This window comes from Rattus norvegicus, chromosome 11 (assembly GCF_021556685.1).
Source record: "Rattus norvegicus strain SHRSP/BbbUtx chromosome 11, alternate assembly SHRSP_T2T, whole genome shotgun sequence".
NCBI classification, from domain to species: domain Eukaryota; kingdom Metazoa; phylum Chordata; class Mammalia; order Rodentia; family Muridae; genus Rattus; species Rattus norvegicus.
Window position 1 is genome coordinate 43,152,515 of NC_141544.1, and position 16,443 is coordinate 43,168,957.

At 47.2% G+C, this 16,443-nt stretch overlaps 1 protein-coding gene, 2 long non-coding RNA genes, 1 other non-coding gene and 1 pseudogene across 18 annotated transcripts in view; 3 read left to right on the forward strand and 2 right to left on the reverse strand.

The window, feature by feature from the left end:
* The window catches only part of Scaf4 (SR-related CTD-associated factor 4), a 60,632-nt gene extending 56,512 nt beyond the window's left edge, over positions 1–4,120 (reverse strand). For 13 of the 14 annotated variants that reach the window (XM_087575439.1, XM_087575438.1, XM_087575437.1 and 10 more), the window contains exon 1: positions 3,652–4,120. In XM_087575439.1, coding sequence (XP_087431565.1) covers positions 3,652–3,681 — 30 coding nt within the window. In that variant the 5' untranslated portion in view covers positions 3,682–4,120. 14 annotated transcript variants of the gene reach the window in all.
* A 79-nt stretch (positions 4,121–4,199) lies between these two features.
* LOC148002513 (uncharacterized) lies at positions 4,200–6,677 on the forward strand. Its single transcript, XR_015633273.1, has 2 exons — positions 4,200–5,775; positions 6,379–6,677. It is a non-coding gene; the product is annotated as an uncharacterized LOC148002513 (long non-coding RNA).
* A 3,715-nt stretch (positions 6,678–10,392) lies between these two features.
* LOC120095710 (U6 spliceosomal RNA) lies at positions 10,393–10,495 on the forward strand. Its single transcript, XR_015633835.1, has one exon. It is a non-coding gene; the product is annotated as a U6 spliceosomal RNA (small nuclear RNA).
* A 2,694-nt stretch (positions 10,496–13,189) lies between these two features.
* Positions 13,190–13,418, reverse strand: Cebpzos-ps1 (CEBPZ opposite strand, pseudogene 1; annotated as a pseudogene).
* Positions 13,419–13,853: 435 nt separating this feature from the next.
* LOC134480969 (uncharacterized) overlaps positions 13,854–16,443 on the forward strand; it is a 30,254-nt gene continuing 27,664 nt past the window's right edge. The window contains exons 1-2 of one of the 2 annotated variants that reach the window (XR_015633731.1): positions 13,854–14,369; positions 15,792–15,913. This is a non-coding gene — a long non-coding RNA (uncharacterized LOC134480969). The remainder of the gene's footprint in view (positions 14,370–15,791; positions 15,914–16,443) is intronic. The other variant, XR_015633730.1, reaches the window with a different exon arrangement.

Here is a 16,443-nt window from a genome sequence, read left to right on the forward strand (position 1 = left end):
CCTAAACACATGGCCTGCCATTCAGCAGTGCTAGTTCACTGTTAGCTGGCTTTCCATCACTCATAAAACAGCCTTTTCCTCTAACTGCTCAAAACTAAACAACTAGAGAGGGCACTTGACCTCTTACTTCCTTATCCATTCAACCCTAAACTTCAAATTCCATCAGTGGCCTTAAGTCTGCTGGCCAGACCCTTGTACTCTACAAAGCATATCAATTAAGAAACATTACATTCAAACACTGTCTCTGCCATTATTGAGAAATGTGCGCCTGGGTAAATTTTTATTTAACTTCTTTGAAAATCTGCCTCTATGTATATAACTGGATGTCTGTGCAAGGCTGTAGGAATACATATCTGTTAAAGTAGACACAGTGCCCAACAAGCCAAATCGTATTCTCCTCCTCTCCCCTGCACCCTGGAATTTTTTGCACCAGCACCCATCTGAGAGTGACTCTGTCCCTGTTTTGGCTACTCCCAACTTTAAATATGACATGCCCTATTGCTTGCCAGAAATAACCATGTGACCATTCATTCCACACAGTGACAACTTAACCTATTCCACAACCAAACACACTTTCTTTTCCACTACGTGTAATTTTGAAGACTGGCAGCACCATCACCGTCTCAGCATCTAGAATACAGTGACAAAAGCCATTTATGGAACTGCCAGGCACCAAGGTCCTGAAGTACTTTGGCTCACATCCTTTCATGCTTCTCCTGACCTACACCTGCCTCTCCTGACCACCTGACACCAGCACAAGCTCAACACAATCTTGCCATCTAACTACTTAAAACTTCAATGTTGGGGTTGGGGATTTAGCTCAGTGGTAGAGCGCTTGCCTAGGAAGCGCAAGGCCCTGGGTTTGGTCCCCAGCTCCGAAAAAAAAAAAAAAAAAAACAAAAACAAAAACTTCAATGTTTACTCACAGCCAAAATGACAATCAAGTACTTCAGACATGAAACATCATACCACACACTGCCATCCGACTAGTTCCCAGAATCAAACTACTGCTCACTACTCAGCCCTGCTGCCCCTTCAATCTGCCTCCTCTGAAATCCTAAAACAGATACCTTTTCTTCTGAGTTTTCACTGATACCCCATAGGCACTCCACAACACAGAGGAAAAACTGTTCTTTTTCTATTAGACAGACTCCTTAAGTGAAAGAGAACTGGGGTTGGGGATTTAGCTCAGTGGTAGAGTGCTTGCCTAGGAAGCGCAAGGCCCTGGGTTCCAAGGCCCTGGGTTCGGTCCCCAGCTCCAAAAAAAAGAAAAGAAAAGAAAAGAAAGAAAGAGAACCAGTGTTAAGAACAGTGGAACAACGGAACAGTTTTAAACCACCAGCAATTTGGGAGATTCAATGTTACAAGGACCTGACCTCATCAGTAATATTTTTTGAATGGGGAAAAAGAATGAGCACAAGGGGGGGGGGGGGGGGATGAGCACAAGACTTAGGTTTTAATTTGCAACTTGGCCCAGAGAGTTGGCAATGGCAACCCTCACCTAACAAATGTAACTTCAAGTTCATAAACTAGGATAAAGGTAAATTAACATGAGAAAATGCTTAGCATGCCATCTAAAATGTCAAAATGCTATTTCCCCTTCTCAAAGATTACACACACACACACACACACACACACACACACCTACCTACCTAAGTTTCATATTTCAAAGCAATTCAAATTGACTGCAGTTTTAGGCTATTTTTCCTCATCCACTCAACCAGGAGCTTCAAATTTTATTATCCTTAAAAGGTTTGGTAGCCTTAAGCCTTTAATCTGTTGATCACTCCCTTAGTAGTCTAAAACCCTGATTAAGTGAAATGGCTAACATTAGAAACTTTAACAAAGTACTTGATATCACCTTCCACAATACCTTAAAAAAGGAGTGTTTCTGGTCTTTAAAAACATTAAAAGTCGGGGTTGGGTATTTGGCTCAGTGGTAGAGCGCTTACCTAGGAAGCGCAAGGTCCTGGGTTCGGTCCCCAGTCCCAGGGGGGAAAAAAAAAAAACATTAAAAATCCTCCTTGTTCATTAAACCTTCAGGTTAGCTCTCACCTCAAGCGGTGTGCCTGAAATCTTAAGACTGTGGCATTTGTGTAAGTCCCCATCTATTCAAGAACCATTTGCCAGGCACCTGCTATGATGGGAGCAATTTTATAAAGTCAATGTTCAACGTGAACACTTGGTGCATCATCACTGACTTCTGGAAACCCACATTATTTTACTGTTTTGAAGATCATCTCTGGGCTGGGGAGAGAGCTCAGCGGTTAAGAGCAATGAAAGCCCATCCAGAGGTCCCGAGTTCAATTCCCAGCAACCACATGGTTGCTCGCCATCTGTAATAGGACCCGATGCCCTCTTCTGGTGTGTCTGAAGACAGCAACAGTGTAGTTATATATTATAAATAAATCTTTTTAAAAAAGAGAAAATCATCTCTAGTCAACCCTTTCATCTCACTTCCCACCTGATGCAACTACTGTGGTCTGAGGAGACATGGATTTATCAGTTGAGGAAAAGTATTTTGAAGCGTAATCTGTACAGCAATAAATATTCTCAACTGCAGAATTAATTGGAGAGTTCCCTACTAGGGGGCTATGACTAGAAAAAGGAGTAACACCCTAATACTACTGCGAGTTGAACCATAGAAATCTCATTGTGAGATGGAGCAAGTTCTGACACCACATCAACACGTGTCAAACTATGACATCAGATTTCTTCAATGCTGGTTTATCTTTAGCATTGAAACGAGAAACATAATCCAACCCGACCCACAATAGTTTCCACTCTGCAACTGCGTTTTAAAGCATCAATGGTCGTCTCCTCCTCTCAAATCCACTCAGATAAATAAGATGGTATGGACTTTATGCTCCAAGAGCAGCACCTGGAAGTGAGACACGACCAGAAAGCTATTAAGGTGGTAGGCAGCTTTGTTCCCGGTTTGGGGAGGTTTTCACATGTAAATGTTCCTGAGTAAGGGAGCTGAGGATTAAGTACCCTGAGAGGGCGGTGCGAGGGTAAGCAAGTGGAGACCCAAGCTTTGCCTTTCGGGCAGACTAAACGGGGCGTACACTTCGCTCTCCCATTCAACTTTTTAGGTGTCACGATGTACAGAAAGGGTACGTTCTGGACAGAAAGGCTAAGAAACTACCTCTCTGTGTTTATTTGTGAGCGTGTCAATCCAGGAGGCGGGAGGGCAGACACCCTCTCTAACTCCCCGCCAGCCGGGATCAGAGTCCAGCGGCCGACGCGCCGCGGCCTGAGCAACAGGAGAGCTGAGGCGGCTGCTACGCCGGCCCCACGACCCGCGGGAACTCCCGCCCCTGAGTCCGTCCGCCCGTCCGCCCGCCCGCGCACCGTTGCAGCTCCTGGCGGGATCCGGGCCCCGCAAAACCGATAACGCGGCTGGGAGCACAAGGACCACGTTGAAGCCGGAGCCGGCACAGGCCGGAAGGGGGAGAAGGGGGCACTGGCGGGGGAGGGGCGCGGGGTCAGACCCAGGCGGTGGCCGCGACCTCTCCCCAGCTTCAGGCCCGCTGCCCCGGAACCCAGGGCAGGAAGCGTCCCCGCCCCGACTCGGTGCTCTAAAGCCCTCGGGCAGCGGGAGAAGCGACCGGGCTGGCCCGCAGCAGACTTGCCCTGAGCACCCCTCACCTCCTGGTTGAAGGCGTTGACGGCGTCCATGTTCGCGTTGCGGCGGCGGCTGCTCCGGGCCCGCCGGTCACATAGACCTCGCGCCGCGGCTGAGTAGGGCCGGGAGCCGGCAGGGCCCTAGGGCGTGGGGGGGAGGAGGACGGGAGGCGACAAGCGGCGAAGGCCGAGCAGGAAGGGGCTGCGGCCGAGGCGGCGAGGCTGGGCCGGTCGAGCGCAGACAGAGGCGGCGGGCCCCTGCTCAGTTCTGTGAGCTGGAGGAGAGCTGGGAGGCAGCGGCAGCGCGGGGCTCCAACATGTCCGTTTGGTGGTGGCGGCTGCGCTCTGCGTCGCGCTGACACGGCCCCCCGCGCCCTCACGCACTGGCTCACACTAGCCCAGCCGGCTAGCGGGCGGGCCTCTCTGTCTCTCTCCTCTCTTTCGCCAGCAGGATGGCGGCAGCGACCCGAGTGCACGCCGCGCGAAGCACCCTGGGACAGCTCGGGCCTCCAAGCGCTTCCTGCGCACGGCCCCGCCCCGCTCGTGCTTGGCCCCGCCCCCTCCCCGCCCCCATCGCGCGCAGAGCAGCTAGCGCGTGACGGAGCGGTGTAGCGCGCTTTCCCGCCGGTTGAGGCTGCGGAGGGTCCCGTTCTTCTGGGCTCAGGGTCCGGACGAGGGCTCCGGGGGTGCATTGTGGTGCCGTCGTGCCCAGGCAAGACTGCGCCCCGTTGCTGCGACAAACAAAGCGCGGAGGATGAGCATCTGCAGTCTCTCAAGTCTCTTGCTTCGGTCTCTTGCGTATGGATCTGGTGAAAGCCCTGAGCAGCCTCCGAGGACTGGGCTCCCGAACCCCTAACGCTAATTTCCCCAAATCCTGTTGTGTCTTTCTCGGCAGAAGTGCTGTTCTGATTCACTTTCCTTGAGTTCTCACCGCCTGCCGCGCGCTGCGACCGATGTCTGTCGGGTGTGTGAAAAATGAAAGTTTTTCTGCTACAGAAACCTCACTTTTGTGAAGAGGGCAGGTTCATGGGAGCAGGAGTATAAAAGCAAGAGGGCCTGACACAGGCTGGAAGTCCGGGACTACTTCCCGCAGAAAATGGCGAGAAGCCTAAAAGAATTAGAGAAAGGAGGGACCCTCTGGGCCTTACTCATTGTGCCATCACCTCTCCTTGAAGGACAACTTGCTTGGAAAGCAATCGGCCCTACCGAGACCATTCCCTAACAAAGTTAGGATTTTGTTCTTAAGGGGGCTTCGTGCAGGTTGGCATCCTGCAAAGTATGCGCACAGAAGGGTGTGAAAGTAAGTGGGGTCAGGGACAGCATGGCTTCGGGCCCTGGAGATATGAGGCTGAAAGTATCAGGCAGTGAAGGAAGCACATACTTAGGGAGTGGGTCTGGCACAAAATGGTGTCGGGAGGGAGGATACACAATGCTCCTTGAAAGACGTGAGTGGTGGGTTTGAGTCAACTTGGTAATAATTTCAGGAAGGAATGAGTTTGATGGAGTACCGGTTAATCTTTGCTCCAATCCTCTGTCAGTACCTATCAACAGTGCCTCATTTTACAGTTGAGTGAAGCCTAGTTGAGTTAATCACCATGCCCAAGGTCATCTGGCTGGATAATTATCTTTGGAGGCTTTATCCATTTGAGCTGCCCCTGGGATAGTAAGTGAGGGCTTCTGGGGTATGGGTCAAGTCCAGTAAAATGGCTAAGAGGAGGTAGATACCTGGGAATCAATACTGCACAGCTAAAAGGAGGCAAAGGGGCAGACAGACAAGGACCAGAGGTGTTTAAGAACAAGAGGTTGGGAAAAACAAAACAACAGCAAAAAAAACCTGTAGGGTGTGATCCTGTCCAGGGCTATAGGTTCAAGTTCAACAGTTGTAAGGATCAGGAAATATCTCTCCATAGGATACTGTGGTTAACAAGAATTAACAGTAAATTTCAAAGTAACCATTGGAGGGGATCCTGAATCTATCCCACGCACAGAGAAGTAATCAGACTGGTGGCACATAACTTAAATCCATTGCTCTGGGGTTAAAGGCAGGATCTCAGAGATCAAGGCCAGCCTGGTCTACAGAGCAAATTCTAAAACAGAAAAGCCCTCGTTTAAAAGACCAACATAAGGGGCTGGAGAGATGGCTCAGCGGTTAAGAGCACTGACTGCTCTTCCAGAGGTCCTGAGTTCAATTCCCAGCAACCACATGGCGGCTTACAACCATCTGTAATGGGATCTGATGCTCTCTTCTGAAGACAGCTGCAGTGCACTCACATAAATAAAATAAATAAATCTTAAAAAAAAAAAGACCAACATAAATAATAAAAATCTGCTTTAATGACTGTCTCACTTACCCTGAGCTAACCATTAGTCATTGTATAGTATAGCTGTTCCACACTGTACCTGGTAAATATGTCTAACTATTACATAGCAATTAAAAGTTAAATCACTGGAAAGTGCTGGGTATGTTGGTATAGTATCCAGAAACTTATCTTTTTTTAAAAAAAAAGATTTATAGGGGTTGGGGATTTAGCTCAGCGGTAGAGCACTTGCCTAGCAAGCGCAAGGCCCTGGGTTCGGTCCCCAGCTCCGAAAAAAAGAAAAAAAAAAAAAGATTTATTTGTTAACTATATATAAGTATATATAGCTGTCTTTAGACACACCAGAAGAGGGCATCAGATCTCATTACAGATGATTGTGAGCCACCATGTGGTTGCTGGGATTTGAACCCAGGACCTCTGGAAGAGCAGTCAGTGCTCTTAACCATCAAGCCATCTCTCCAACCCCACCCCAGAAACTTATCTTACATGTTGGCCGGAGTGCTGAGGACAAAACCGCAAGCAATGCTCATGACAGAAGGCAAGGGCAGGTAAAGAAATTGACAGGCAAGTTGAGAAGGCATCGGGGACACTAGGATAAGGGGACAGTTTGTATGAAGGTGTGAAGCGTGCTCATTTATTTGCTGTATTCTTGGCTGGATCCTGTATTAGTCCTTTCCTGTTTTTGTTTTGTTTTGTTTTTTTTATTAAATCGTGTGACACACTTCCACCATGGCATGCATGTGTGTGGCAATTCTCTCCTTCCTAGTGACCAAACTCAGGATAACATTGAACAGTGCCATCTCGCCAGTCTTTTAGTTTATTCTGCGAAAGATCTCACCCATTAAGGGCTGCCCTCAAACTTGATGTGTAGTTGCCTGGTCCTCCCACCTCCTCCTCCCACATGGACCCCCTTAAGTGATTTTAGTTAATTTCTTGTTGCTATGACCAAATACTTGGCAAGAAACATTTTTTTTTAGATTTATTTTTTATTCATATGAGTACACTGTAGCTGTCTCCAGACACACCAGAAGAGGGCATCAGATCCCACTACAGATGGTCACGAGCCATCATGTGGTTCCTAGGATTTGAACTCAGGACCTCTGGAAGAGCAGTCAATGCTCTTAACCACTGAGCCATCTCTCCAGCCCTAAGAAACATTTTTGTTTTGTTTTTTCAAAGGAAACAAAAGGGGTTTCCGTGTAGCCCTGGCTCTACTGGAATTTGATATGTAGACCAGGCTGGCCTCAAACTCATGAGATCTGCTTGTCTCTGTTTCCAGAACACAGAGATTAAAGCCATTCATCCCCACTGCCCAGCTGAGATTTATTTTGGCTCAGAGCAGTGGTCCTGAACCTTCCTGATGCTTGACTGTTTAATACAGTTCCTCCAGGTATGCTGACCCTCAACCATAAAATTATTTTTGTTGCTACTTCATAACTAACTTTTGCTACTGTTAGGAATCACAATGTAACTGTTTCCCTTCTAGGGAATCCCTGTGCAAAGGGTCATTGGACCCCCAGAGGGGTTGAGAACTACTGGCTTAGAGGTTTAAAGGGCTGTGGTTGCTCAGGTAGGGAAAGGCAGAGCCATACAGCCCGTGGTGACAAGAGTGCAGCTGGAGCCCCTCGGTCCCTCACATCTTGATGGAGCAGGAAGAAGAGAGTGGGTAGGAAGTAGGGCAGCTCTCACTCAGTAATCCACTTCCTCCAGCAAGGCTCCACCTTTTTTTTTTTTTTCTTTTTCTTTTTTTTCCCGGAGTTGGGGACCGAACCCAGGGCCTTGCGCTTGCTAGGCAAGCGCTCTACCACTGAGCTAAATCCCCAACCCCTAAGGCTCCACCTTCTTAAGTGTTCAACGGCTTTTCAGAAACAGTGAGGACACACGGGAGACATTTGTTCTGGGATCTGGAGAATGATCTACAGTAACCATATGGACTGAACGAGCGAATTTATTAAGTATATAACTAGCCAAAGTAAAAAAGAAGTAATAGATAAGCTCTCTAGATGACTCTTCCCATGGCTGAACTTCTGGCTTCTCTATCCCGATGCAGGCATTGTTATATCATGGGGAAAGCAATAGCAACTTCTGTTGGGAACGCATTTGCAGAGTTAAGGGCCCAACCCATGCCTGCATGGGGGCTTGAAGAACACTTGAAAGTCTGAAATGGACATGGGGACCCTGTTTCCACGGCTAGGTTCCCAAGCAAAGCATTGGCCACTGCATCGTTTTATACCCAAACCACAGCAGAACCCGGGCTTTCTTTTTTCTTTTTTCTGGAGCTGAGGACTGAACCCAGGGCCTTGTGCTTGCTAGAAAAGTGCTCTACCACTGAGCTAAATCCCTAACCCCAACGGGCTTTATTTTCAAGTCTACTCATTCTCTATCACTTCATGTTGCCTCCCCTCTCACTTGAGGTCCTCTGTATTTTCCAAATCCACTTGCTTCCATGAGAGCTGTCACCCACAGAACAACTAACACTGCATTAGAAAATTCAGGAGTTAGTCGATTTCTAGACTCCCACCCTTGCCTTTCAAGATACTCATTATCTGCCAAATATTAGTTAAACTCTACACATTAAAACCCAAATTTGATCCATCTTTGAATACATCTGCATACTAACAAAAGTGGGCTTCCACCCTCAGCTAAAACAACTCCTGCCCCTCCCTCCACTCAGGCAGTAGGCGGAGCTGCTGACCTTTCATTCTCTGCTTGTTGAACACCTACTTCCTTGTAACAAGCCGTTTCCAGGAAAACCTCCTTGCCCACCTCTTCCTCGGTCTCAGGCACTCCCCGAATGTTTCCATATATCCTGGGTAGCGATTGTCACCCTGCACTGCTGTTATCTGAGCCTGTATCAACCCAACACTGCACACCCCTCTCTTTCTCTACCTCTTCATTAGCTACTTCTCCCCCAGTGGAGCACAATACTTGAAAGACACAACTTGAGAAAAGACAGTTTTATCTTGGCTCACAGTTTAGAAGGTATGGTTCAACATGGGACGGTAAACGTGGTGGTCGAAATGGGTTGGTCCATGGCAGAGGGAGCCAGAAGGCAGAAAGCTTGGGCAGGTACTGGGTAGGCTGTTGTCCTCAGTATTCTCTTCCCAAGACTAGGACTTGCCTTCTAAATGTTTACAACTAGTTGGCACCAACGGTTCAAACGTGAATCGTGAAATCCTGAGTACCTCTTTCTGTGACTCCGGAAGACTCTAAACTAGGCTCATGCAAATGAGATTCTTCCTTTTCAAGCAACAGGATTACTTCTGTTTTGGACATCAAGGCAGTTACTCTGGGTGAGGAATTAGAAATTTGAGACAGAATCACAAAGGGCTTAGGTGAGGATGACAGGCTCAGCTTTGGTGTTCTTGGGAATCCGTGCACCTCAGCTGTTGAGCTGCAGAGTGGTCATTGAACAAGAGAGTGGAAGTCCAAACAAGCACATCTTCTGTGTCCCATCCTGAGATTTGATTTTAAAGCTCCATGTTTTCTGAGGTGGGTAACTTAAGACCTACATACATACTGGAAAGGGCCTTTTGAGTCATCCCTTTCCCCTGAGGGACCAGCCACCGGACGAAGGTATAGAATAGAATACTTTATTCAGGGCATGGGGAGGGGAGTTGAGAGGGTAGTAGAAGCAGAGGGGGGGGGGGGGGGTAGAAGCTGGCCATCAGCATGAGCACCTGGAGAGGTGGGGGGAAGGGAATGGAGAGAGAAAGGGCAAGGGGACAGAGCAGAGAGCAAGAAGGGATGAGCAGGGATTGGGGAAGCAAGCAGGGATGGGGGAAGCAAGCAGGGGTGGGGGAAGCAAGCAGCCCCTTTTCCAGAGAGTCAGGCACACCTGGCTGTTGCCAGGTAACTGGGGCGGAGCTTAAGAGAAAATGCTAACAGCTTTACATTGACTGTTGAGTGTTTGGGAGAGTTAAAGGAGGGTGCTGAGGTTTGACCTGTTACTATGTACTGTAAAGCTAAATACTGGTCCCCCAAGGTCTAGTTACCTCAGGGAATTCTCACTACACTGGGTGATACTATGTAACCTTGCTCCTTAATTTAAAACTTGGTTGAATAAAGATGCTTACAGCCTGTGGCTGGGCAGAAGAGAGGTAGGTGGAACTTGACTTCCAGGACTGGACATGAGCTCTGAGACAGAGACCACAAAGAGGAGAGGAGAGGAAGACAGAAGAGAAGGTACCATGGGGTAAGGGATCCTGAGAACCAGCCATGAGGACTAGCCAGTCGGAATAAAAGAGGCCCAGACAGACTATGGCAAGTTATATGTCAGGGGTATTGACAGGGAAGTAGTCAAAATAGCTTAGAGGTTTGGTATCTGTCCAGCTCTAGTGCTTTATGGCTTACTATAAATGTAAAGGTCTTGTGACTTTATTTGGGAACTGAATAACCAAAGGTGGGGTAGAAACCCCATTTAGTTTTTGCTATAAAACAAGGGCTCGTGCTCTCTTTGGCTGCAAATATACTAAAATTGGAATGACACAAGATTAGCATGACTCCTGCGCAAGCATGACACTCAAATTCATAAAGCGTTCCATAAAAAAAAAAACAAAAACAAACAAACAAAACCCCAAACAAACAAACCAAAAACCAAAAGCACTGGCTCTAGAGATGTGTGCTGTGAGCTAGACTTTGGGAGCCTCCACTGCAACTTTAACATTTCTCTGTTCTGAAGGGTTACCCCTGCAGCCATGTCTGCACAGCTACTGCTAGATTTCCACCTGTCTCCCGTCAGACCAGGCAGATCTCCCGTGGCCACATTCTGAGGCAAATGACGAAATCTCACAAGGGCTGTACTCTGTGGCCAGCCCTTGCTGCACCAGAGTGGACCTACTTAGAAATGTGGCGGGCGGGTTGTAAACAGATGCGAGTGATAAGGAGCAGCAGACACATCAACCACCGCCCACTCGTCCTCTCTTTTGGAGCACAGACTCACGCAGACCCATCTGCTCACGTGGAAGTGGATTGGGAAGCTCCGAAGGCCGGAACCTCCGAACAGCTTGACTTTGAAAAGAGTATAAACAGAACCATCATTCAGAGGACAAAGAATATGGATGGATGGGAGTTATATTTTGGTCAGTCCTGTGTCCTTTACAGTTTGTGAAAGGGACGCTGGCTCCAGTCACAGGTGTGGCCAGAAGACACCTCCCTCCCTAAAGGCTCAAGAGACTACTTTCAAAGAATTGAAAGCAAATGGTTCTTTTTGGTGTTTCCTTCCAGATGGGCCCCACCTGACTCCATTCTGGGCTAACTTCTGTCTTCAAGATCTCCATGCTGCTATTGCCCAAAAGGCAGCGCAGCCTAGAAGGCAGTGGGGGAAAGAAGCGGGACTGTTAAAAAGGAAGCTCTCAATGGCATGGGCAGTTGGGATTTTAGGGAATGTTTTTTCATATTTTTCCAAAAATATACAGAAGCCTTACACAAGGCATGTGGTATCTCTGTGTGTGTGTGTGTGTGTGTGTGTGTGTGTGTGTGTGTTGAGGGGACATGCCACATGTGGAGGTTAGAGGGCAACATTGTGGAGTCAATCCTCCCCTGGGTTCTGGGGTTCAAATTCAAGCCTTTCCCCGTTGAGACATCTCACCGGCCCCATGAGGCAAGATTTAAAAGGAATCCCAGTACCATCTGGGTCTACAGTCTCTCGGGCCAGCAGATACATCAACATGCGTACAAGCAAAAAAAGAAAACAGGAGAAAATAATGAACGAAAGGTAGGTGTAACGGCAGTTACATTTGAACAAATGAACAAATGCAGCCCCTCAGTATCCCCAAGTATGACAGAACCTGAGGTTGCCTGAGTCCTTTACTCAGAGTGCCACGCTCTTAGCACGCCACCTAATGCAGTCAATACTGGGCAGGTAACTGCTCTCCTGCACCGTTTGGGGAATAAGAAGAAAATACCTGTTACCTGTTCCACACAGGTATATATTTTTTCTAAATGTTTCTGATCTGTGGTTGGTTAAGCCTCAAAATAACAGAGGGCTGATCCCAAAGAGGCAGTTATATGGCAGCCAAAATGAACCGCCGTGGTTCTCATAGAACACGCATGCCATCTGCTGAATTGCCACTCAACACTTGCCGCTAGAATTGCCTGACAATTCTAATATCCCGGTCTTTGATCTTGAAAATCCAAGCCCGCTAGAAGAAGCACTCTGTCAACTGAACTACACCTCCTGCCTAAGCTCAGCATCCTTCACACTCTTCCAGTCATACATCACAAAGCGTGACAAGGTGAACCCACGGAGATTTTCCAGGGAAGGCGCCTCATAGCTTCCCCCAACTTTGAGATAATACATACAGGAGTTTGGGATAGCAAGAGAAACCACTGAACAGACAGAGACGCACAATGAAAGAGATTTAGATTTTGGTTTCCTGTCTCTGGCTTCCACTTCTGTTACTTGGGGAGTGAGGCTAGGAGTTGCTTTGGTTTGGATTTTAAATGTCCCTTCTAGCACAGGGGTTGATAAAGTCTTGGTCCCCAGTTGGTGGACCTGATTTGCCCTCTGTGCTTCTAGGATCTCATTTTAGGCAGTGCTGTTTTGAACCCAAGGCGGAATTCCAGTCCTCTACACACTGGGTTACCTCTGCAGCCCCTCGTGGGGTTCATAGGTCCACAGCTGAACAACTGTATACCAAAATTTCTGAAGCCATGAGGCAATCAACCCTTCCTCTCTTTAAGTTGGCTCTTTTAGGGTACTTACCATAGCCAGGAAAACAATAGCCAACAGAGGAAGGTGAGATTTCTTCTAATCCAAGACTCTGCTTTAATTTGGTCATAGTTTCCATAAAGACAGTATGTATCTATGCATGTATGTATGATCTTTATTTTCCTGAGACAGGATAATTCTGGGGAATTATCCACCATGCTGGTCCCAGGTATGGAAGTCAGGTCATCAGGCTTGGCAGCAAGCACCTATATCTGCTGAGCCGATCTACATCTCTTCTATTGCCTAATAACCATGAAGCTTCAAAAATTAGTCTTATCCCAAGAGGTAGCCCAAGATTTCTTCGAGTGAACTTTTTTTTTAATAGACATTTTATTTTCAGTTGCATAAATTAAAGTTTATTGATAACACAATAAACCATTCTTCAGTCAGCATTTTCAAGCTCAAAGAATAAGACCTGATTTACAATTTATATTTTGTTTCACACATTAGGAACTCCATCCATGTCAGCTGTGGAGTTTTAATCCTGAGAGATACTGTTGGTTTCTTGTAGAGATAAATATTGATCAAATCCTTAAGTTTTGCTATCCAACCATTTTTCCTGATCTTTCTAAGGCCATACATTCCGTACTATTCAATGGATTTGTAATAAACTTCCAAAATGAAAAGGAAATGCCTTGCTCATTGTTTGCCTGAAATCTTGGTTTGAGTTCATCTTTTTAAACAAAAAAATAAGCTCCCAAAACACCCACAAGTTCAACGGCTAAAACTCCTTTAAAGATCTTCCTGGCCAGGGGTTCCATGGTCCATGCCGTTCTGAGGCCTTGGCAACCGGATGGCCTCTTCAAGTGAACTTTAACAATATAACTGATATGTTTTAGAAAACCAAGGATATAGATGTAGAGCTCGGTTTGGTACTGTAGGAGGGGAAACCCGGCAGGCCCATGTTGAGCATCCCCCCACCCCCCCCCCCCCCCACCCCACCCCCCCGTCCCCTTGGCTCCCCTCCCCCGCAAAGTACCAGCCACACAACAGGTGTAGTTTAGAATAGAGTTTATTTACGGGCATGGGAGGGGGACAGGGAAAGAGAGGGCCAGAAAAGGGGGTAGGGGGAGAGAGAGAGAGAGAGAGAGAGAGAGAGAGAAAGAGAGAGAGAGAGAGAGGTGGGGAGAGGGAGAGGGAGGGGTGCCGGCCGGGGACACGTGAGGAGAGGGGGAAAGTTGTTAGGAGGGGGAAGGGAGAGAGAGAAAGGGGGCAGAGAAAGAAAAGGGGCACAGAGAGAGAGAGAGAGAGAGAGAGAGAGAGAGAGAGAGAGAGGAGAGAAGGGAGGCCAAAAAGTCCCTTTTATAATAAGCCAGTCCCACCAGGCTGTTGCTAAATAACTGCTGGGCGGAGCCTAATAGGAATGCAAACAGTCCTTTGCCAGAGACTTGATCTGAAAACTAGACATCCCTTGTACCCGCTGTTCCTCTGAGCACAGAGCTTGGCTGGGGGATGGGCATCTGCTACATTTTGGTCTAAAGAGCAACAAGAGGCCCTATTCCTTGGGTCCCGGGGAAACATTGTTCCTACTCTAGAGAGGAGGAGAAAGGCAACAATAGCAAGTTCCATGTGTTTGTCCTATTTGCCCGCATCTGGACACTAGTGTGAGACTGAAGCTGCCGCTGGATGGTGAGGAGACACCACGGAGATTCCTAGAGAAACCAAAGCCTAGCCACTGGATACGACAACTCCGAAGCCCGACAGACTTGCAGGTCTGCAATTATGAGAGCCAGTGCCATTGTCATTGCTCACACCAGCTTGAGTTGTTTATCTTTCCGGGTTTTGTCATTGAGAATAGCTTGATTGGGTTGGGGATTTAGCTCAGCGGTAGAGCACTTGCCTAGCAAGCGCAAGGCCCTAGGTTCAATCCCCAGCTCCGAAAAAAAAAAAAAAAGAAAAAAAAAAGTTAACGAGAATAGCTTGATTGAGCCAATGTAGAATCATCTATGAATATTTATAGGTTTTCTCCGCTGTAGAAATAAGCCAATTCGGCCAAATTACAAGTTAAAAAGGCAGGTTTATTTGGAAATAGGCTCCCGTCGAGTTCTTCAGTCTCAGAGGATGAAACCAGAAAATTCTAGTCACAGACTGTGGCGTGCAAGTTTTTTGTAGACTGTAGGTAAAGGCAAATGAGTTGTTTGCTTCATGCTGGGCTTGTGGGGTGGGGTGGGATGGGTGGCTCCGGGTGGCGGCTGACTTCTGGTGAGGGGGGTTGGGACAGGTGTCGGGAATGTTTGGAATGCGGGATCTGGCTTTTTGGCACCTTTTCTATTAGGAGGCTTTCTGGGTGGGCGGGGTTGGAGAGAGGGAGGAATGAAATTCGCTGGGCCGTGTGGGGGTGGGGGCAAATTTGGGGCTCCAACTCGTAATGATATTCTCCAAAACTGGAGTACCTTCATAGTAACCTCTACTGTCTTGTACAAAGAAAGCTGCGTGAATATGGATTAGATGACAACATGACAATTATAAATACCGATATAAAATAAATTAGTATTGATTGATGAAAGAATGAAAGTGTAAGAGAGGAACGTTAACTTTTGGAATGCGGCATATTAATACCTTATTTCACATCATTTAAATAAACGAGGCACTGTCAAATATTCAGAAAATGCTGTACAAGTGGAAGACAAGCAACCTTTCCTGTATTATTGTTATTGTTATTATTATTATTATTATTATTATTATTATTATTATTATTATTATGCATGGTAGCACCTGGGGGGATTGCTTTGTGATACAGCTTTAGGCAGCAGGAATCTGTTTTTCTCAATATGAAGCTTCTAGTGCAACAATTTTTATTATTTTTTTAAAAAGATGTATTTATTTTATGTATATGAGTACACTGTAGCTGTCTTCAGACACACCAGAAGAGGGCAACAGATCCCATTACAGATGACTGTGAGCCACCATGTGGTTGCTGGGATTTGAACTCAGGACCTCTGGAAGAGCAGTCAGTACACTCAACCGCCAAGTCAACAATTTTTATTCATACCTGTCCAAAAACAAATCATAAAGGCCAGGGCAAGGAAGAGGCAGGTTTTTTTAATTCATCCACGTGGTGCTCAGCTTTCTGGTACTGTCATAAATATTCCTGAAAGATCGATTTATAGAGATAGGTTTATTTTGGCTCCCAGGTATGGAGGTTTCAGCCTGTCAACCATACTGCTTTAGACCTGTGGCAGCCCGCTGTGTTGGGAGTGTGTTGCAGAGGAAAGCCACTCAACTCAAGGCCAGGAAGCTAAAGAGAAAGAAAAAGGTCAGCAACCCTTGCCTCTTTCCAGGGCTCACTTGTCTATAAGGCCCACCACTTCATAGGAGTATCTCTCTTGGGACCAAGCCTTTACCATGGGGACCATACACTGGAAGGAGCACATTGGCTCTGAACGGTAGCAGTCTCAATCCCAGAGGGCTGAAACGGCTCCGCTCACCATGAGCAGATTTCAATTCTACTAGAAATGCTTCGTTCGTTTCCTGTGTGCTGATTTTCTTAATAAAAAACAAACAAACCCCCCCCCAAACAGCAAATGAGCTGACGGTCCTCTTAGAGGCCCCCTTCCCGTGGTTGGTATTCTCCTTCTATTCGATAGATGTAAACAACCGTGAAGACATCTCCACACGCACAGTCTGAAATGGGCAAGTAAGTCCACTCAACAGGAAGGGTCCACAGCATGCCCACTGACCTGACTTAGGGAACTAAGACTTAAGGTGGCCTTCTTGGCCTCCCCGGGCCTTCATCTTCCTTTCCACACGATGGGAATTGCTGTTAGAACTTATTTGACACTGAGT